At 39.2% G+C, this 23,260-nt stretch overlaps 1 protein-coding gene across 1 annotated transcript in view; it reads left to right on the forward strand.

Moving 5' to 3' along the window:
• The window catches only part of MCF2L (MCF.2 cell line derived transforming sequence like), a 382,959-nt gene that overhangs the window by 234,474 nt on the left and 125,225 nt on the right, over positions 1–23,260 (forward strand). The window contains 1 exon segment of the mRNA XM_078147328.1: positions 9,424–9,507. Within this exon segment, the coding sequence (XP_078003454.1) occupies positions 9,424–9,507 (84 nt within the window).

The following is a 23,260-nucleotide window of genomic DNA, read 5'->3' on the forward strand; positions in this document are numbered from 1 at the left end:
AAACTGAGGTTTGGGAAGGGTAAGGTAGCAAGCATTGGAAGCAGAATGTGAAGCCAGATTCTTTCACTCTTGAGCCATTTCTACTTCTACTGTATCATCCCAGGCCCAAGCTGCCTTTAAAAGTCATTTCCAGTGAAATGTATAGTTCAGAAAACTCCTAACCTTGTGAAAAATTGTGAAAGAAAAGTAATTACTTCTAGGGGATTCAGGAAGGACAATCTTTTAATTGCCAAATGTATTTTCAGCATGTGGTATGTTTTAACAAGCAGTTATTCAGTGCTTACTAGGTACTAGTACTCTCCAAAATAGATCTATTGCTCTGTTTCCTTCCCCTATTTTTCTTAAATATGCCAGGTGCCCACTAAAGTCCTCTTCTTCTATCTCACTGTAATGTGAAGACAATGAATTTTCCAAGACAATGCTGAGGGGATGTAAGCTCTGGCTGGTCTTCTTCATTTAGTATGACTCGAGTGCAAAGTCTGATGACAGGTGGAACTGTGTGCATCTTTAAAAATTATCTACTTGAGCACAATCAGCCCTTTTTTCTGCTATTGAGTCTAAGGGAGTCGGGAAAAAGGCTGTTCCCACCTAATGTGGTAGGCCAGTGCTCCTGTCTCCAGCATCTTCCATATGGTCCCTTTCATCTTAGGTGATCTCAGCATATGCCAACCTCCCTTTACATTAGTTAAGTTTAATGCCTTCCTGATGTTTCCCTTTGCACATCATCTATCATAGAATATATCTGAACAAGAGTTCTTTCACATACATACCTGAACAAGAGTAACCTTTGAGAGAGGTGATTAACCTGGATGGTAATGATCACACCCTGGATAGTAATGATCTTACCCCTAGTCCCTCACGCAAGACTTTTTTTTTTTTTGCCCTTTCCATCATATAGCATTTATTAATTACCAGGTATGTATCACATGTTAGGACCTGCACACTTGGGATAAAATACAAAGAATGAGACAATCACTACTTTCATGGAGCTTACATTCTAGCTCATCATTTGTTGCTGTGCTTTTCAGTTTTGCCTGTCTTTCATCCCTCTGTGCAGACTCTTAAGTTTCTTGAGGACAGGGATCATGTGTTAGCTAAACTTTGTTCCTCTCACCACGCTTTTAAAGCAATAGATCCTTACTAGTGTATGATAAATGAATGCATATATCTCTAGACCTTTCTAAACCTGGGCTTTTATTTTAGTGTTCATAATAAATTTTCTAAGTACATTCAGAAAAGGAAGGGAAAATAAAGTTTGTATTAATGGTGGCCCGCTCCCCTCTTCATGGGCTACTGTGCCATCTTGTAACAAGATGCTCTCTCCAGGTTAAGCTCATCCCCTTCAATCTCATCGTCATGCTGCTAATTCAAACTTGAACTGAAAAGACTTTCCTAATCCTCTCCCCTCTGGTTGGAGAGCTGAAGGGTGGAATACCAAACTACCCCCAGTGCCTTCCTTTATAGAGGCAGAAACTGGACTTTGAGCTCATTCTACTCTTCATTTTCTACTCTGCCTTGTTTCACCTACCTGGAATAGTAGTTGAATAGCTCCCTCGTTTCCCCCCACCCCTTTGCTGCCTCCTTTTGATTTTCCCCTCCCCATATTAGATTGTAAGCCTCATGAGGGCAGGGATTGTCTGGGATTATCTTTCTTTTTATTAGTTGTATCCCCAGTACACTGGCTGGTACAGAGTAGGTGCTCAATAAATGTGTATTGGAATTGGACATATGGTACTGCTGCTGTTGTTCTTCAGTTGTATCCTACTCTGTGTGGCTCCTTTTTTGGGGGGGGGAATACTGGAATGGTTTGCCATTTCCTTCTCCAGCTTATTTTATAGATGAGGAAACTGAGGTAAACAGGGTTAAGTGACTTGGCCAAGGTCACACAGCTAGTTAAGTGTCTGAGGCCATATTTGAACTCAGGAAGATGAGTCTTCCTGACTCCACACCCGCCTAGCTGCCCATGGTACCTATGAGTCCAGTGCAATTCGGTATGTAAAATAAATGGCCTATAGCAACACAACCCTACAACAGCCGTCCAGATGATTACAAAAACGATTCATTCCCCATCTTGGAATCCCTGTTTTTTTTAAAGAGTTAGTGTAAGTAGTTTCTAAATGAGGCTTTTCCTGGTCCCAACCTGGTGACTAGCATCCCCCTTCCCAAAACTATCTCATATATATATACACACACACACACACACATATATATATGTATGTATATTTCACATATATACTTTCATATTATATATATGTAAAACATTTATATATATACACACTCATACATACACAGATATAGACATTCATATATATATACATACACACACATAAATGCATTCATTCATACACACACATACACACACACACACACACATACACATATTCTGTATATGTAGAGCAGCTAGGTGGCAAAGTGGTTAGAGTTCCAAGCCTGAAGTCATGAGACTTCTCTTCCTGAGTTCAAATCAAGCCTCAGACACTTAGTAGCTGTGTGACCCTGGGCAAGTCACTTAACCCTTTTTGCCTCAGTTTCCACATCTGTAAAATGACCTGGAGAAAGAAATGGCAAACCACTCCAGTATCTTTGCCAAAAACCCCAGATGGGGTCCCAAAGAGTCAGACACAACTGAAAAAGAACTAAACAACGAAAACAAATGTGTGTAGACTTTTATGTGTACTTGTTATCTCCCCCACTAGAATATAAGCTTCTTGAGGCTACTGTCTAATCTCACTCTATGTGCTCAGGCTTAGCACAGTGCATGCCACAGAGTAAGTGCTTAATAAATGCTTATTGGTTGATATATATGTATATATATAGATATAGATATAGATATATAGATATAGATAGATAGATAGATAGATAGATAGATAGATAGATAGATAGATTTATGTAAATTTAAGACATCCTAAGAGCTTAAATCAGACAGATCCTTCAAGGACTTGTATAACTAATGCTGTAAACATCTTTACTTTCCATTTTAACTCTTTTGTTGACAGCTATTTAACTACTGGCTTGCCTGGGAGCATAATGACACTTTGCTGAGGGCTTAGTAACTCAGGTGATTTGGTGCTGATTGCTTTAGGTAATCTCCTCTTGTTTTGTTTTTCCATTGCTGTTGCCTTTCTCTCCTCAATCATATCATGAGTCACAATATGACTCTTCCTTAATAAAGATGGTAACTCCCCAGCTGCTGTAAGGCCTGGGGAGTGATTTCCTTGTTAGTTAGGTCACCTTTTTTGCATTCTGGGCAAATTTTAAGCTTTTATTTTGTTGTACTTTAGCATTTACTCAATTGATTTTGGATTTGGCACTCACTGATTTATGATGTATTAACAATGTAAAATTATTTCCATCTATGCACGTATTTTGGTGTATATAATGCTGCTTCTCTCCAAGTATAAATGCTACTTCGACCATTCAAACTGCAGACTCCCAGATAGTTCCACCCAGGTTTTTTAAGCCTTTGGGCCAACATTAGACAATAGTGCCGGAGGCAACCAGGGCTAATGCTATTTCCATCACCTCTGGGAGAGACTTTGTCCCTTCCTCCCATCTTCCATTTCCATTTACAATAAGATCCAGTGTTGCCTGGTTTAGGGCATATACCTGTATTTTCTGCTGCTTGGGAGGCTGATGAATCACTTGAGTTTAAGAATTTAAAGGTGTAGTAGTGCTAAAGTTGATCTAGTGTCAGTGCTAAGTCTGGCCCCTTGAAGGTTGCCATGCAGTATAAGGAAGATGTGAACCAGAGCAGGTCAGAAACTTCCATGCCGATCGGTAGAAGGAGAAGGTCACTGAGTGGTCTCTGAATTGCCTGCCTGGGCAAAACAGGGAAACCCAGTCCCCGAAAACAAAATCCAACAAAACTATCTTAAGAGTCTAATGAGTAAGGAGGATAGCACAGCACCTCAGGCAAGGAAGTCCTCCCGGTCTAGGTCACCTGACCTTTCAGTTCATACAAAGAATGACCAACCTCTGTTCCCTCTTGAGTTTTCCCCTTTCTCAAATCAGATATTTTTTTTGTCACAAAATAACTTCCTTGTTTGGAATTCCCCATTAATTTCTGTGCTGAGACAAGAATGTTATTAAATTGATTTGTTATCTGTAACGTACTGTATTCTGACACAGAGCCACACTGTGACTGGATGATGTCTTTCTTGAACCCTTTTATTTAATCAGGATGGTGAGGTGACCCCAGTTCCTGTTCTCCAACATTTGACATGAGTTCAGTGAGACCCTGGAAATGTGAAAGGGGTGGGGGGTGGGCTCTGTTACTTGTTATCCAAAGCACCCTTAAATTTGTAACCACTGATTTTGTCTTCTTGGCTAACTTGTTTATCTTAACCAGCCTCTTGCTCCCATTTTAAATTCTCTTCTTTCCAGGGTCTAGTCAGGGTCCAAAGTAAAGTGAAATCCATTAAGTAGTATCTTAAAAGAGGAAAAATACCTTAAAAACTCAGATTCCTAATTTCTTTCAAACCTACTCAAAATGGTTTCTCACTCCAAACTTTGATTTTAGAAACCGAACGTGTTTAGTGATATTTGGGTGGTGTTGTTTTATTGTGTTTTTTTTAATGTTATTTCAAATTGTTGAATTATTCTCAACTATGGGGCAAACACAGCAAAGATGATTTAAATTGCAATGATAAATGATAAAAGTTAGCCCCTTAATGTACTTAGTTAGCATGGCTTGCTGTCACAATAAGGGATTATTGCCAAAGTAATTATTTTTTTTTTTAAAAAAAGTTCATCTTACTGTTGACAGCTCCTTTTGGAAAATGTAAAAATGTCTATAACTGTTTTCAGATTTGGGAGACAGGCAACTAGGTGGTGCAGTAGATAGAGCACTGGGCCTAGAGTCAGGAAGATCTGAGTTCAAATCTGGTTTCAGACACTTACTAACTGTGTCACCCTGTGCAGGCCATTTAACCCCTGTTTGCCTCAGTTCCTCATCTGTAAAATGGGGACACACTGGAGAATGAAATGACAAACCACTCCAGTCACCTATGCCAAGAAAACCCCATGGACTTTTGGACACAACCCAACAACAAGAAGTAGCTAACATTTGTATGGTACCTCATATGTGCCAGGCACTATCTAAGTGGTTTACAAGTGGATCTGATTTTATCATCACAACAATTTCTAGGTGTTATTATTATTTACATTTTACAGATGAAGAAACTGAGAAAACAGGTTCAATGACTTGGTCAGGGTCATACAGCTAGCAGATGACTGAGGCCATATTTTAACTGTAACACTATCCATTGTGCCACCTGGCTATCCATGGTTCAAATTATTTAATAAACTAATTTTGCAAAGGGTTAGGTAACCAGGCATACCACATAGCTAAAGATTGAATTAATAGCCTGGTTTCATTACTGGCTCTAAAACACCATGCAGTGGAGCAGCAGCCTTAGTCTAAATACAGTGACCCTTGGAGATGTAGGTATGGGATAGAGGAAAGCAGGTGTTGATGTTCTCCCTGCCGTTTCCCATATGTGTGATATTGAGCAGTCATTTACTCCTGAGCCTCAGTTTTCCTAATCTGTAAAATAAGAGGGTTGGTCCAAATGACTTCTCAGGTCATTTTAAATCTAAATCCTATGAATAGGAACCAAAAGAAATCAAGAAGTACTTGGCTAAAATATTCTGAGTAAAAGAATGGAAAAAAAGGCCTAGGGTGGGGGTGGGGGTGCCTTTCAACTTAAAACTGATTATAAAAAATAAAAATTGCTTTTTATTTTTTTTTTTGTTGTTGTTGTTACAAAGGATAACCTGCTAGGTGAAGGAAAGGGAAAAAATCAGAAATGAAAGTCACTTAAAACAAAAAATAGAATTAAAAAATTTTGAGTAACAAAACTTTTTAATGTGCATGTGAGTCTGGGTCTATAAGTACAAATGGAACAAAGTGTTTTGAGAATCATTTACGACAGCATGTGGCTTTGAGTGCAGAAATAGTGAAGAGAAATCGGTTTAACCTGATTTCAGCCATAAGCTGAACTAAAGAGGACACAGACAATACTTTTTCCATGTTCAACCTACTAATTTTAGGGTCAGGTTTTTAGCTTTTGATGAAGACTTTTGCCCCAGATTCAGAATAGGACTTTCCCGCTCAGAACCTACATTTTCACTCAATCCATAAGCATTTCCTAGGGATCTATAATGTGTCAGGCACTCTGCCAGGCTCTGGGGATCAAACCCCAAAAATGAGATTATTGTTGCCCTTGAAGGGCTGAACTTCATTTAAGTGAGTTTGCATGTTGTGTGATCCCTACAGATCTGACTTTTCTCAAATCCCAGGAGGATGACCTGAAGCTGAATGTGGACGACTGTACATACTGCTAGGGCAACTAGGTGGCACAGTTAACAGAGTACCTGGCATGGTGTCAGGAAGACTCATCTTCTTGAGTTCAAATGTGCCCTCTGATACTTATTATCCGTGTGTCCCTAGGCAAGTCATGTAACCCTGTTTGCCTCAGTTTCCTTATCTGTAAAATGAGCTGGAGAAGGAAAGGGCAAATCATTCTAGTATCTCTGCCAAGAAAACCCCAAATGGGGCCATGAAGAATCAGACATGACTGACAGGACTGAACAACAACACAACCCATACATCACTGGGATCCAGACTCGGATAGAAACAGATCCCTGCTCCTACATATTGAGCACAGCTAAGTGGCCCAGTGGATAAAGCACTGGGCTTGGAATCAGGAAGACTCAATCTTCTGATGTTAAGATACCACCTCAGACACTACCTGTGTGAGTTATCTGGGCAAGTCACTTAACCCTATTTGCCTCAGTTCTTCATCTGTAACATGAACTGGAGAAGGAAATGACAAAGCACTGTAGGATCTTTGTCAAGAAAACCCCAAATGAGGTCATGAAGAGTTGGACATGACTGAAAAACAACTGAACAAGTATACAGTTAACCCTTCTACTTCGAGAGGGTCAAGGGAGAGGAGCTCCCACCATCTGGAAAATCTGCATAAAAATTTTTGGCCCTCCCTTCATACCAGAGAAGGAGTCTGAATTATTGTGGAATTAAAAGATAGACTATGTTGATATTTCACAATACTATACATATATGTTATGCATTTCTGAGTTTTGAAACTTGTGTCTGCTGACCTTCATGCGTAGTCTGCAGCTTCTGCAAAACTCCCCAAAATTCCCATTTAATTTCTTTTGTTGTTTTTTTTTTTGGTGAAGCAATCAGGGTTAAGTGACTTGCCTAGGGTCACACCGCTAGTAAGTGTCAAGTGTTTGGTCTGAGGCTAGATTTGGACTCAGATTCTTCTGACATCAGGGTGGGTGCTCCATCCACTGCACCACCTAGCTGCCCCTCCCATTAATTTCTTATGACAACCCATGATATATTGAAACCATGATGGGGAAAAATCATAGTGTGGAAGGGATTACTGTATACTGCTTACTGTAGACACACAGAACTTGGGGTCTCCAGATTTAGGCAGGCAAAATGGAAGGGATAGACCATTAAATGAGGGCCCAAAGTAAGAGATCTATTCCTCTACTCTAGCCCAGGGATTCTTAACTTTTTTTGTGCTATCGACCCCTTGGGCTCTCTGGTGAAGTTATAGATCCTTCCTCAGAATGATGTTTTTAAATACATAATACACCTGGGATTGCAAAGGAAACCAATTATATTGACATAAAATTATCAATGTATTTTAAAAAAATTCTAAGACCCTCTGAAATAGCTCCACAGACCTTAAGAATCTGCTGAAACCAGGTTAAAAAATCCCTGCTCTAGACTCTAATTCTATATTTCCCAGAAGAGATACTAAATCCAACTTTTGTGATTTTGCTGGGCAAACCCAATGAAGAATTCTCAATTCCTTGACCATAAAACTTGAATTCATAGGGTTAGCATTCTAGAGCTGGGAGGGACCTCAGAAGCTGTCTCATTTTGCAGATATGAAACCCAGGGACGCCATACTTGCATCTGCCATTGTATTTAGACTTAGCTGACTTGCCCACAGTCACATAGATCCTTGGACTCCAGAGCCACTTAGCAAGGGTCAATATTTTTCCTCTGCCTGCTTAATATATGGTCATCATTTTTTGGCTGTTATTAATTCACTGGGCACCTACATTTCCAGATTGTGGTAATGAAAGTTTCTGACCTTCAGTCATGTGAAAATTGTGCCCCTCTCAAAAGACCTTGCATCTAAGAGCTGCAGAAGTAGGGGATCCTTAGTCATTGCTCAAAGGAATACTCTCATTTACTTGTTTTAATGAGTTAGTAAAATTTAGTCACTCTTTCTTCTCCCCTGTGGAAAATAAAATCACTGTCATGGAAATCTGCCTTATCAGATATTATCTCTCTTATTAATTTAAACAGTGTTGTGGGGAAGGATCAAACTAACCCCTGACAGCCTCACTTAATCTCAGCTTTGATGTAGCCTGTAGAATTGCTTCACAGTTGGATAAAGGGGAGCTGTTTCTGTGAGGTACTGCTGGGGAAAGTGTGTAATCAGCAATTAAGCAGTTCCCATAGAACCCCCAGCAGCTGAACTTCCTTTCTGATTTCACGGGGGTGGGAGTGGGGGGAGAATAAGAGAGAGGGCATAGAGAATAAGAAAGAGGGGGAGAGAACAGAAGAGAAGGGTAAAGAATAAGAGGGGATAGACGAGGGGGAGAACAGGAGAAAAGAGTTAGAGAATAAGAGAGAGTGAGGGAGAATAAGTGAGAGGAAGAGGATAAACAAGAGGGGAGGGAATAAGAGGAAAGAGAATAAGAGGAGAAAGAAAATAAGAGAGGAAAGAATAAGAGAGGGGGAGAGAATAAGAGAGGGAGGAGGGAATAAGAGAAAAGGGGATATAATAAGGGGAGAGAGAAAGGGGTAGAAAATAAGAGAAGGGGAAGAATAAGAGAGAAGAGTGTAGAGACTAAGAGGAAAAAGAATGAGAGAGGGAGGAGAATAAGAGAGGGGAAATAATAAGAGAGGAGAATAAGAGAAGGGAACAGAGAGAGAGAGAGAGAGAGAGAGAGAGAGAGAGAGAGAGAGAGAGAGAGAGAGAGAGAGAGAGAGAGAGAATGAATATGAATGAGAATATATCCTTAGGAAGGCTTTTCTTTGCTGAGAGATGTAGAGATAAGGGTCCTGAGGTTTGAGTCTATGGTGGCTATATTCTTCTTCTTCTTACACATAACCCACATGGTTATTAAAGCCTTGGGAATATGCCAGGGTCATGGCTTCTGATCATTCAGAGACAAAGGCTGCCCTGAGCTGGAAACTGGAATTCCTTTTTTCCAGACACGTGACAACTCATCCTAAGGTGTTTTTAGACATGCATGGCTCTGTGTGTGGTTGGCTAATCCAGACTTGGCATTTTATAGAGGATGAGGTAAAGTTTTCCATTAAATGACAGTGTGTGTGTGTGTGTGTGTTTTCTCTTTTCTCTTCAGATGAAATCATGCACCAGGATATCACTCCCCTCTGTGCCGCTGATATTGAAGACCAACTGAAAAAGCAGTTTGCTTACCTGTCGGGTAAGTGTAGAAAGCCCACATTAGTAATCTGGTGGCCAAATGGGAGATGGGAGGGAGAGAGGGACAGCCTGGTTAGACTGTAAGCTCCTCAAGAGCCTTTCTGTATATCCCTAGAGCTTAGCACACTGCCTGCCATGTGGTAGGTGCTTAATGAATGCTTATTGATTATTAACTATACCTATCAGGTTAAGATATGTGTTCTTCCAATTCTAACAACCCAATGCGTCTTTAATTCCCAATCAATCTATTCTGTATCTATGTAACTAGAATTTGTAACAATGAACAATGTGCTCAACTATCACTTCCAAAATTCAAGAAAGGAAGAGATCTTGAAACTTAATTCCATTCTGATTAAGTTCTCTTAGAGGGACGGGGTAAAAGATGCAAACTGTATTTTGCCAGGAGGGGAATGTGTGGGTTCTGTGTCAAGATGGTAGGAAAAGTTTCGCCCAATTGAACCGAACACAGAGTGCGCTTCATAGAATATCCTGTCAAAGTAGAGGGTGATTGGGAAAGGAATATGCATTTGTGTAGTGCCTGCTATGGGCCAGGCACTGTGTTAAGCCCTTTACAAATATCTCATTTGATCCTCAGAACAATCCTGTGAGGTGGCCTTTGTCATCATCCCCATTTTATAGTTAAGGAATCTGAGACAAATAGAGGTTATTGACTTGTCCAGGGTCACACACTAGCAAGGGTCTGAGGCTGGATTTGAACTCAGGTGTTCCTAGCTCTAGCCCCAGAGCTCTATCCACTCCACCACCCAGTTGCTTTGAAAAGGAAGAGAAGGGCGACATGGGGTTCTTTCAGTTCTGTCTTAATTAGCTTATGAATGTCAAGTCTCCCTAGCTTCTCAGTTCCTATAATGCCTCTGAACCTTTCTGGCAAGGGGACCCAGATTTATCTGAGCAAGGTCAATGGGATCATACATTGAATAATAGTCAGCACTATATAGCACTTTGAAGTTTGTGTAGCACTTTGCAACTATTATCTCATTTTATCCTCATAACAATCCTGGGAGATGCATTCTATTCAGTTAGTCAACACGCATTGAGTGTCTGCTATGTGCCAGGGACTGTGCTAAGCAGTGGTAATACAGAGAGAGGCAAAAGACAATCCTTGCTCCCAAGAAGCTCAGACTTTAACGGGTGAGACAATGTGAAAAGAACTACGCACAAACAACATATAGATAGATAAACTGGAGGTCATCAACAGAACAATGATACTAGTGCTAAGGGGGATTGGGGTGTAATGTATAAAAAGTTCAAGAGATGTAATTTCTGGGTAATCATTTTATTAATTATGGCTAGTGAAGTTATAACTAGTGTGATGTATCAAAAGTTTGAGAGACATAATTTCTGGGCAATTAATCATTTTATTAATTGTGGTGAGTGAATAATAAAAGGATGGCCATTTGGCCTCCTCTCATAAACCAAAGACCCCTCAAGGGGGCCTTTTGACACTTATATGCCCTTGGAAAATGAATGTTCCCAACAGGTGACAATCCACTCTGGTTAAAAATTAATGAGAAAATAAATATGATAATAAAATGTGGGTTTATTCTAATGAAGGGCTGGAGGACATGACTCTGAAAATGTTGGTTTTACTCCCAGACCACTCCCAGCCTTGGGCAACCTAGAAAAAAGATCTACCCTCCCACCCAAGTCTGAGTAAAACACTGTGGGCTTCCCCAGGTGGGTGGGGTCTAAACCAGATTGAGGAGAATGTTTAATCCAATCTCATTATCAGCCCTATTCTTCAGAGGCTGATTTGACCTAGAAGAGAATGAGGAAGTAGAAAGGGAAAAAATCCCGAGTCTCTCCAGTATTAGTAATTGGTTATTTAATAATCATTCCTTTCAAGGGTAAGTCTTCTGATAGAAGAGAGACTTTAGGTTTGACTTTAAGGAAGCCAAGAGGTAGTGAAACAGGAGAATTCTAAGTATGGGGAACAGCCAGTGAAAATGTCTTGAGTTGAGAGAGCATTTTGTTTTAGGAACTGGAAAGAGGCCATTGTCACAGGATTGTGCAGATGGTGGAGTGTGTGGAGAGGGATAAGGTATAAGATGACTGAAAAGCTAGGAAGGGACCAGGTTGTAAATGGCTTTAAAAATCAAATGGAAGATTTTATTTGAACTTCAGAGTGAACATGAGCCTCTGGAGCTAACTGAATAGGGGGATAATATGGTTATGTTGTGGTCTAGGGGTACTGAGAACCCTGAAATGCAGGCATATAGGGTAGGGGTCTGCCTCGAAAGAATTCGACCACGCAAGTCTTCTTTCAGTCCAAGTAGTGAGTTTAGTAAGATACCAGTTGGGGCGGACGAGATTCCTAGTGAGTGTGCCTTATCTGTGATGCCAGTACAAATGGGCCAGATTTTAAGAATCTTCTAATTTGATGAAGATAAAATGGGTACTTTTATACAGAAAAAGACTGAGAAAATCTGGATGGGATTAATGAGTGTCAAGTAAGCTAATTAAGTAATCAGGGTGGGCTGAGGTGGGCCAGATACCTTGGGCAGAGGCACCAGTGATCTGGGCTACTGAGATGTATGGGAAAATTCAGGGACTGGGTTGCTTTCAAAGACATGGTCTTTTCCTTTTAGGAGTTCAGATTGAATCCCATTCACCATCAGTTAGACCTGAGCCTTTTTTGACAGCTAAGTAGAAGATGAGGAGAGACTTGAGCTAAGACAGTCAACCAGCAGGCTATTGCAATAGTCCAGATGTGATGGCCTAGACTAGAGTGATGCCAGTATCAGAGAAGAGAAGGGTGTTGGTACATAAGAAATGCTACAAAGGTAAAAATCACCAGGACTTAATAATAGAGTAGATATTGGAGGTGAGAGAAAGTGCTGAGTCTAGAAAGAAACTTTGGTTTTGAGCCTGAGTAACTGGGGAATGGTCATACTTTCAACTCTAATAGGGAAATTAGGAAGGGGGAAGGGTGTGAGGGAAAGATAATGAGTTCCATTTGAGACATATGGAGGTTAAGATGTTTACAGGACATTTAGTTTGAGATGTCTAAAATAAGCAGATGGGAGATGCAGAACTGGATGTTGAGAGGGAGGTTAGGGCTGGATAATCCCTATGTTATAGATAAGGAAATTGAGGCAGAGATCAAGTTACTTGCATAGGATCACACAGCTAGCAAGTTTTGGAAAGGGGATTTGAACTTAAGTCTTCCGAACTCTAGGTCCACTGCTCTCTTGATTATACTGCCTAGACGCAAGGCCTTCAATGGCCATCTGGTCCAGTGCCTGTGCCATTTTTAAGATGAAGAAAACAAGGTCCAGAGAGGTTAAGTAACCTAAGTGAAGGTAATACAGGCGGGGTTGTGTTTTAAAACTAAATTAAAAAATAAAACTCGTTACAAATCCATGTTCTTTGCATTGCACCACACTGCCTGTTTTCTGCCCTGTTGAAGGATTTAGTCTAGGGGACAACTGCTGAGGCTAGAGGATAAGTGAGAAGAAAAAAAATGATCATACCACTATAGATAGATACTCTTAGTTACTGATTCAGATCCCACTGGGTACATGGAAGGCACCTGAAGGGTTGCTTTTCTTTCCTTGTGGATGGTTTCTTACTGTTGTCCTTTTTACCTTTTCCCTCCCAGGTGGGGCTCGATAACTCTTGAACTGGGGCTTGATCCATTCTTTCACCTTCTCTTCCTCCCCCTCTTCCATCCCACTTACTAGATATTAGATTCATGTAACTAGTAGAGACCTGCAGCCGCCATTGTTACATAGTTGCTCTTGTTTATATCAAGGAGTGGGTCATGTTATGATCTCTTGTTTCCCAGCCTCTGGGAAAATGTTCATGCAATGAGGTTTTAAACGCCCTTCATTAGCAGAACACAACGAGAATATCTTCACTAGCAGCTCTGGTAGATGATTGTTATGTATTGCTGTTTTATCTAGACAGGTCCATCTGCCAAGAGTAAATCAGAAAAATATCCTTTCCTGTCACTGATAGAGGATTGAGGGCTGAGCTGTAATTGTTTCAGCAGCTCAGGTTTCTGCCTTCTCTCTTTTATCACCTTTACTCCTTCTATTTTCCTTTGCTAACAGAATGAGGCCCTTCCTGCCCAGAACCCAATTTTTACCCCAAACTGGAGTACTTTGGGGCACACCATTTTTCCCTCCACTGTAGAGCCCTCCTATGGCTTAACTGTTCTTGCCTGGTTAGTACTTCTTTCAAGTGATCTGCCTTTATTCAGGCTACTTTCAGATTGTTCCATCATTTTAGTCACATCTGACTATTCATGACCCTACTTAGGATTTTCTTGGCAAATATACTGGAGGGGTCTGCCATTTCCTTCTCCAGCTCATTTTACAGATGAGGAAACTAAGGCAAATAGGATTAAGTGACTTGCCAGGGGTCACACAGCTAGTAAGTGTTTGAGGCCAGATTGGAACACAGGTCTGCCTGACTCCAGGCCAATGTTCTATCCACTGCACCACCTAGCTGCCGCATAGGTAAAAATTTAGAATAAAGTCTTAGAGGACCCATGTGTGGGCCTTTTCAGATCTAGAGGGACCTGAGATAAAGAAGCAATAGGCTAGCAATGTCAAACCACAAACTGTAGTAAATATATTTGAAGGACACTATTGATTAATAGAAGAGAATCCAAAGGCCAAAAAAAAATATAAAGCAAAAAAGTGGACCCTTTCAGGAATAAGTTTGTCTAGAGATGAAAACACTTTAATTAGTATTCAGACACTTGAAATGGTACCAATCCACTCATTTCTGTCTCTGTCAATGACAAGATAATAGAGAATGAGTGAGTTTATAAGAGAGGGGGAAAAGATTTAACCACATATATCAGTGATAAGTTATCATAGTGGAAAGAGATCTCATTCAAAATCAGGAGGACCTGAGTTCAAATCTTACCTGTGACATATTTTGGCAGGGCAACCTTGTCCAAGTCACTTAACTTCTCCAGAGCCCAAGCAGTCTCTAAGACTATTTGTAAAACAGTTGCCAATCTGCTTTAGTGAGACTTGGAGAGCTGTAATATCCAAGTTTTCCTTCTCTGTTTCCTCAATTTCACTAGCTATGAAATGAGAATAATAACAGTACCCTACCTCCCAGGGTTGTTGTGAAAATCAAATGCAGTCATAACTGTAAAGTGCTTAGCACAGAGCACGGCATAGTTGGTGCTACCCAAATGTTTATTATTGTTGTTGTTGTTATTGTTATAAATGCAAGGCACATTGGCATTTCACCAGTCTTTAGCACAGTGGCTCTCTGTAAGGGCAGTTTGCATAGTTCAACCATAGCTTTGACAATCACGCTCTTGTGTTATATCAAATTTCTGTGCAGATGCTGTTAAGTCCTAGTGTTTTCTGTGCATGTGGTTTATTAAAAGTGAACGTGCTACCTCATGAGAATGAAGTCAAAAGCATTTATTAAGTGCTTACTGTGTGCCAAACATTGACACTTTTTCTCTGAAAGAAAAAAATTTGTATATGTATACACACACACACACACACACACACACACACACACACACGTGCGCGCGCACATACCTGTAAGCACACTTTCCTTACAATGACTGCTTTTATATTCTCACTTGGCCATGCAAGGGTTTTCCAATCTAGTTTCACATCTATTTGATCTACAGAAAACATTTTTCCTAAGCTTCTAATTAGGTGTATTTTCAATCAGTCTTTAGGTCATTGGCCTTAGAATATTTTTGAGCATCTGCTTTCTGTTACTGTGACAACTGTTTCATGGTGACTGACCCATGGATACTCCACTCCCTTCCCAATTCCTGTCCAATATTAAGAACCAAATACAGCAGATTCTCTTTCCATATGAATCTTTAAAATGTTTTAGGAAACAAAGTCTTGTTTGAGATCATTACTTTCACATCTTGTTCCAGTAAGATTAGTCCAATGTGATGCTATTGGTGGGTAAAATCTGCCATTGTTACTACTTTAATTCTGTTTTTGTGCAAAAAACGGCACTTTACTTAGGCATTTACTTTACTGGGTTCCAGAACTCCAAGAAAGACACAAAAATAAGACTTTTAAAAAGGTCCACAAATAATTATAATTCAAAGTATTTAAGGTACAAGACAAGGTACTATGAAGGTTAAGAGCAGGTAGCGGTTGATTACTTTGTATAAAGGGATCAGTCTTCCTTGGCCACCCGTTGTTTGCCAGGCAGGCTTTGTAGAGGTGAAATCTGAAGCATGGGTAGAATTTCAGTAGACTGTAATGTAGGAGTCAGGCAGAGGGGAAGGAGGAAGGGCATCCCAGTGTGGTTAGAACACATAATATATGCTGAGAAACAGTGAGAGATAAGCCTGTGAATGAGATTGGAGCCAGACTATGATGAACTTAGATAACTAGTCTAAGAAGTTTCAATTGGGAGTCACTGAAGGCTTTTGAGCTATGGAGATGCATAACTTACATCATATATTACAAATATTACTAACTAGTATAATTGTGCAGCTTCTCCAATCTTGCTAACCATTTCCAGCCTACTTGTTGGTTAGATGGTCCTGGCATTGTAGGGTTTAGGGACAGTACATAAAAAAATTGAACTAAAATCTGAAACTTAGTCCTCTAATTCCAGTTACAGATATTTTTTTATTATTTTTCTTTCAATTTTCACCTAGACATTTCCTTGGTCTATGAGATTTTAAAGCTATACTATTGTTATCCCCATCCCTCACCATTGTCTGCACATCTTCTTCCTGTTTAAGTATGTAGCCTAAAACTGCTTGTTCTTTTTAAATAACACAATCAGATTCTTTTCAGGTTGTCATTTCCATACAGAGCTGTCAGTTTCTGTAGTGTAGATTTGGTAATACTCTATTAAATGTGCTTGTCTGTTTTTTTTTTAATCCCCCTAGGGAGTTCCATCCTGCTGGTTTAATTCATCTCTGAGATTTGTTTGTGGATATCACAGACAAGATGAAGTACAAATTACTTTGTCCACAGACATGAAATTTAATTTCTCAGGTTACTCTGCTTTGTAGTGTTTTTCTGTGGCCTAGATCACGATAGTATAAGGACATAATGATTTCATTATACAATGAGAATCCTTATCTTGTTGGGGGAAAAGAAATCTAGCGTGGAAACTCCATGAAGGTGGTGACTGCCTTATGTGAATAAGCAGATTTTATCCAACAAGCACCTTGCTCTGTACACAGGAGACATTTAACAGATATTTGATTAATTGCATAGAATATCATAGACTCTCCCTTAAGGAGAAAGATCTACTGGGTTCATTACCCCAAATAAACATCTTTACTTGGTTAAAAAAAATATCGTAGACTTCCCTTTTTATGTGGAGAGGTGTGCTGTACGTCACAATCTTTGCAAGGGTAGGGGAGTCAGAATGGCTAGAACCATTGTGTAACACAGGGGAGTAGCTTACAATGAGATTTGAATATGTCTATTCAAGATGCTACCAAAATGTAATGAGATTTTTTTAAAAACTCACATTCCAAGTCTTGCATATTCCAATGAATGTTGCCCACTTCAAATGGCTCACCTTAGGTAGCTATATATTTATTCCAGTGGTACAACCACTGAACCAAACATTTTTAAAAAGTCATATTTTGAGGGACAGCTAGGTGGCACAGTGGATAAAGCTCTGGCCTTAGAGTCAGGAGGACCTGAGTTTAAATCTGGCCTCAGATAATTGACACTTACTAGCTGTGTGACCCTGGGCAAGTCACTTAACCCCGATTGCCTCACACAAAAAAATTTCCCATTTTGAAAATATGGTCGACATAGTGACCAACAACCATGATCTCAGACAACCTACGATGAAACATGCAACCCATCTCCTGTCTGAGGTGATAGACTGAGGATGCCGATTGAGTTATAGATTTTTTTGGACATGGCCAATTTGGGAATTTATTTTGCTTGACTATGTCGATTTGTTACAAGAGTTGTGTTTTTTTTCACTTTTTTTCCCAAAGTGAGGAGGGATGTGAGAGGAAGGGAAAACAGATTTTTGTTTTGTTTTATTCAGCTAGGTTCTAAGTTATATAAGACAGTCTCATTGCTTGATATTCAGGTCTTATTTTTTACTTAGCTTGATGATAACAGTGATATTTGAAAGTGCTTTAAGATTTGCAAAGTGCTTTCCATATGATCCCCACAACAGCCCTATGAGGTAGGTGCTCCATGTATTATGACCCCCATTTTCCAGATGAAGACATTTCATATAGTGTCCCAGAGAAGTGTCTCATATAGGGTCATACAGCCAAGTATCAGAGGTAAGATTTGAACTTGGGTCTTCCTGACTCCAAGCCCAGCTTTCTATCCTCTTCCTCACTTTATTCACTAAACTGGACTCCAATTGACCTTTACCTATTTTCTAAACATTAAATCAACCTTCAAAGAATAATACCTACTGGGGAAAAAAAAAAGAAAAAGATGTGTACATAGAACAGCTAGGTGGTGCAGTAGATAGAATTCTGAGCCTGGAGTGTCTAAGACCTGACTTCCAATCCCCCCTCAGACATTTAACTTGCTGTATTTCCCTGGGCAAGTCAATTAAACTGTCTACCTCAATTTACTCCTCTGTAAAATGGGATAATAATAGCACCTACCTTCCAGGATTGTTGTGATAATAAAATCAAATAATATTTGTAAACCGTAACACATGATATAAATGCTAGTTGTTTTTTTTTCAAAGAGAATAATCCTTTAAACTTCATTGAATCACATTCAGTGAATATTTTACAATTCAATGGAGATATAAAAATTGTTTGGGTTTTTTTTTTTAAGGACATAGTTCTGTCCTTGAGGAGCTCTGTTAGGAGGAATATAGCATATGATCAGATTAGAATAAAACCAGGTAGGAGGTGAAGGAGGCAAAGAAGAGAACCAGGTAAAGCATTTTGGGGAAATGAGAGGAAGCAAACGCTTTTTGCATCAGTGATAGAAGTTCTAAAGGAAGGTTCAAAAGAAAGAGAAAAGGTCTGGATTTAAGATTTCATTCATATAGGAAACTCTCAGGCAAAGAAACTATCAGTGCAGTTTGGCACCTTCTCCACAATTAACAGCCTTAGAGAATGTCTTAGACCAACTATTCAAAAGAAAGATTTCAAAAAAGTATTCTCTTATAAGAAATGATGATCAGGACGGTCTCAGAAAAACCTGGAAAGACTTACATGAACTGATACACAGTGAAATGAAAAGAGAACATTGTACATAGTAACAGCCATATTGTTCAATGATGATTTAGCTATTCTCAGCAATGTAGTGATCCAAGGCAATTTCAAAAGATTTGTGATGAAAAATGCTATCCATCTCCAGAGAAAGAACTGATGGAGTCTGAATGCAGATTGAGGCATACTTTTTCTTTACCTTCTTTATTTTTCTTGAATTTTATTTTGGTCTATGTTTTCTTTCATAACATGACTAATGAGGAAATTGTTTTTCTTGTTGTTCATCCTTCATTCTTAAAGAAGACTTATGTTTTACATAACTCCACATGTATAACCTGTATCAAATTGCTTGCCTTCTCAATGGGCGAGGGGGATAGGAAGGGAAGGAGGGAGAGAATTTTGAACTCAAAATTTTTTACAAAACAAATGTTAAAGATTGTTTTCACGTGTGATTGGGAGGAAAATAAAATATTAAATCATCTAAAAATATTCTAAGCAATGAGATCTCCATTAGAATAAGTACCATCTCCTTAATTGACTATTTTGTCAGATAAAACTGTTCAGATAAATTTGGATATTATAATAATAATAGCCATAATTTATATAATACTTTAAAGTTTGTAAAACACTTTACAAACATGATCTCATTTTATCCTCACAATAACCTTATTAGGTAGGTACTATTATTATTTCCATTTCACAGCTAAGTACACTGAGGCAGACAGTGATTAAGTGAGTAGCCCAAAGTCCCACATCTAGTAAGTGTCTCAAGTTAGATTTGAACTCGGGTCCTCCTGACTCCAAGCACTCTATCCACTGTGTCATCCAGCTGCCTCATGCTTGTTCAGTTTTATTACAAACACACTTCCTACAGTCAAAAGAAAATAAGCCAAGAGTATCAGTGGAGACTATCTTGCATTTTCCTCTAAACTGTATGTTAACATGAATTAGAAGTCATCTAGTCCAGTCCTCCCATTTGAAAGATGAGTTGTCAAGAAGGAGTAATGGTTTCCCAAGATCACATGGTTGATCTATGTATTAGAACCAGTATTCAAACTCAGGTCCTCTGACTGAAAACCTAGCACTCGTTCCACTACTCCAAAAGGTTCATCTCTATGGCAGATTGTTTCCAGAGTCCTCTCATAGCAGAAGTTCTTAATCTTTAGTGTGTCATGGACTCCATTGGCAGTTGGTGAAGCTTGTGGACCCCTTCTCAGAGATGTTTTAAATTCTTAGTGTAAAAAGCATAGGATTACAAAGGAAATCGATGAAATTGAAATAAAAATGAAATTTTTTCCTATCCAAGTTAAGGAATCCTATCCACAAATCCCTTGGTAAGTGGACCCCAAGTTAAGAACCTTTGGTCTCTAGCATAATGCCTAGTGAATTGATTGGGCTGCCATGAAAGGCAGGTGAGTTCCCCATCTTAGTTTCAGAAAGGTGTAATTTCTCCCAAAATTACACAATAGTTTGTAAGACAGCAATTATTTGGATGTTTAAGTTGGGAAATGTTTGTTCATTCTTTTTATGGACATACCCCTAGAGTCACAAGAAATAAACGGACAAATTAAAAAGCAGCTGTAGTGTGGAGGGAAAAAATGAGTGTGGAATCAGTGACGTTAGTGAATTCAAATCTCAGTAAGTGTATGACCTTAGGCAAATTGGAATACCTCTCTTCCTCATGTATAAAATGCAGATTGAAACTGCCTACCTTAAATATCATTGGGAGAATTTTTGGGAGATGTTTATGTAAACTACAGAGGACTGTACACATGTTGCATGTAATTATCATTCTTTTTTTAAAAAATATTTTATTTTCCCCCAGTTACATGTAAAGACAATTTTTAACATTTACTTTTTTTTTTTTTACAAATTTTGAGTTCCAAATTTTTTTCTTTCTCTACCTCATTTCCCCCCTCCCTGAGATAGCAAGCAATTTTATATAGATTATATATGTTCAATCATGCAACACATATTACCATATTAGTCATGTTATGAAAGATGACAGAGACCCAAAGGGGAAAAAATAAAAAATAGTAATAATAATACGGAGTGTGAAAAATGGTATGCTCCCATCAGCATTCAGACTCCACCAGTTCTTTCTCTGGAGGTGGATAGCATTTTTCATCATGAGTCCTTTGGAATTGTCTTGTATCACTGTATTGCTGAGAAACAGCTAAGTCATTCACAGTTGATCATGATACAGTATTGCTGCAATATTATGCTGTAGTGTATAATGTTCTCCTGGTTCTGCTCACTTCATTTGCATCAGTTCATGCAAGTCTTTCCAGGTTTTTCTGAAATCTGCCTGCTTATCATTTCTTATAGCACAGTAGTATTCATTCCATCGAAATCATGTGCCACAACTTGTTCAGCCATTCCCCAATTGATGAGCATTCCCTCAATTTCCAATTCTTCATCACCGCAAAAAGAGCTGCTATAAATATTTTTGTACGTGTGGGTCCTTTCCTCTTTGCTTGGCTCTCGTTGGGATACAGACCTAGTAGTGGTATGTAATTATCATTCTTATGGGCTTTTCTAAGTCTCTCTAAAAAATATGAGACTTGGGAGAATTGTAGGGAGACATTACTGTAAACTCTAGAACACTACATACATGTTGTATATAATTATCATTCTTATAATCAAGTGGCTTCTTCTAAGTCTCTAAAATGTACCCTACTCATTGGCTTCTCTGTTATCCAAACTGCATGTGATGCTTTGAGGAGGACAAAAATTAATTTAATAGAAGAAATGTAAAACACAATTTGAACAGCTGTAGAAAACATAGTGTCTTTGTTGATAGTAGAATGTGTCACTTGGTTGGAAAATTCCTTGTCCTTAGGAGGATGGAACTAAAGCTTTCTGTCTTAGCTATAGGATCTGGGTGTAGAAGTTTAAGTTGGAGTTTAAGGAAAAGATAGAGCAGAATCCTTGTTTGCATTAAAAGAAAAAACATCCCTTGTGCTCTCAATAGATGAGTTATACATCATCTGCCATTCAGGCCAAGGAAATTGGTCCACATTCCCTAAAATTATTGTTTTGCAAATACGAATGACAAAAGCTTTGGAGGGATTATCTCAGAATTATTCAAGAATTCTTTTAGCATTGTTTGGCATTAACTTTGCAAAGAACCTATGAAGTAAATGCTTTGTGTTGCCTTGTCAACAAGACTGTTTAAAAAGAAGTGATGTGACTTTTTCACCTGAAGAGTGTGTTGTAGTGGAAAATGCATTTGGCTCTGGAGGCCAAGAATCTGACTTGAGTGCCCATCTCTTTTCTTTACTATCTGTTTACCCTAGAGCAAATCACTTAAGATCTCTGAACCATATTGTTTTCATTTACAAAATGAGGAGATCTGGCTTGTTGACTTCTAGCATTTCTTTCAGCTCTTTAGTCCCCTGGTCCTTGCAGCAAAGACTGCTTTTACCATTTTTGAAAACCTCTATTAGGCACTTTAAGTTTTTAACAAAATGAGTTAGATAAGCAAAACTTCTGACATCAAGTCCAAAAAGTACTAGCCACAAATGGAAATATTATTGGAAGGATGAATATATCAGGAAGATCTTGTATTAATTTGACTTCACCAGTGAACATGACTAAGATTATTGGACATGAGTCTTGGTTTGAAAGTGCGTTGAGGGTCACCCACTCGTGGAGTGTGAGCATGTTCACTGTCACTTTGCTAAGAAGACACAGGAAATTTGGCAGTTGACTTGCTGAGACTCAGGAAGACAAACAATTATAGGAGGATATGTCTCCCTGTGATCTATAATAGGAAGTTGACCAACCAGCCTGTACTCTTGTACTTCCTCTTAGCCTTTAGAAGATAGACCAAGATGCAGCAGGGTAGACCTGGTCCTATCTGGAAGGTAACCTGTCTCATCCTTCAGGACTCAAAATAGCTTTCTTGGGGCATAGGCACATGGGAGATGCATGTGCTTGCATGCAGCCTGAGAAGTAGGGCAGGGACTGAGAAAGTAGACTTTCCTTTCTCAAGAAATGGTAGGAGTTGGATAATGAAAGATTTCCTGAAGAAGCATATGGCAGAAGTAGACATGAACATGTCCACTAGTCTCAAGAAAGGATAAGTTTAAGAGTGCCTAAGTTTTACAATTTGGTCACCAGCCTTCTAAAAGCAGGTTTTTCCTTAACCATATGCTTCTTAGAGAAAGATGAGGATCGCCAAGGTGAACCCTGAAGCCACATTACAAAAGGGATGTGGAAGAGACTTGGGTCTTGCCTCTTTCAGCTGTTACTACAAGTAAATCAGACAACGCAGGTTCAAAAAGATTGGGATTGCTTATTTAGTCCCCCAAATATTCTTATCTTCTGAGGGAGGTGGTATTGAATCTTGGAAGGACTGTAAGACTATATGAAAAGGCCTAACCAGAATTTCAAAGGATTGCCCCAACAGCAACCCCTAAGTTCGCTGCTCTCCTGGAGAAACTGATGGGCAGTTCAATGTTTTACATTTTTTCTCTCCGTTTATCAGTTCCTGTGAGTCTGTTGTCTTTTACATTTTCTCTAGAGTAAACAATAGGTTGTCCCATATGTGATGTAGACATGTTACCCTGAATGCTTGTTAGGGATTTAGGATACCCATCACAAACAT

Source organism: Phascolarctos cinereus, unplaced genomic scaffold (genome assembly GCF_003287225.1).
Source record: "Phascolarctos cinereus isolate Bilbo 61053 unplaced genomic scaffold, phaCin_HiC Scaffold_7;HRSCAF=346, whole genome shotgun sequence".
Lineage (NCBI taxonomy): Eukaryota > Metazoa > Chordata > Mammalia > Diprotodontia > Phascolarctidae > Phascolarctos > Phascolarctos cinereus.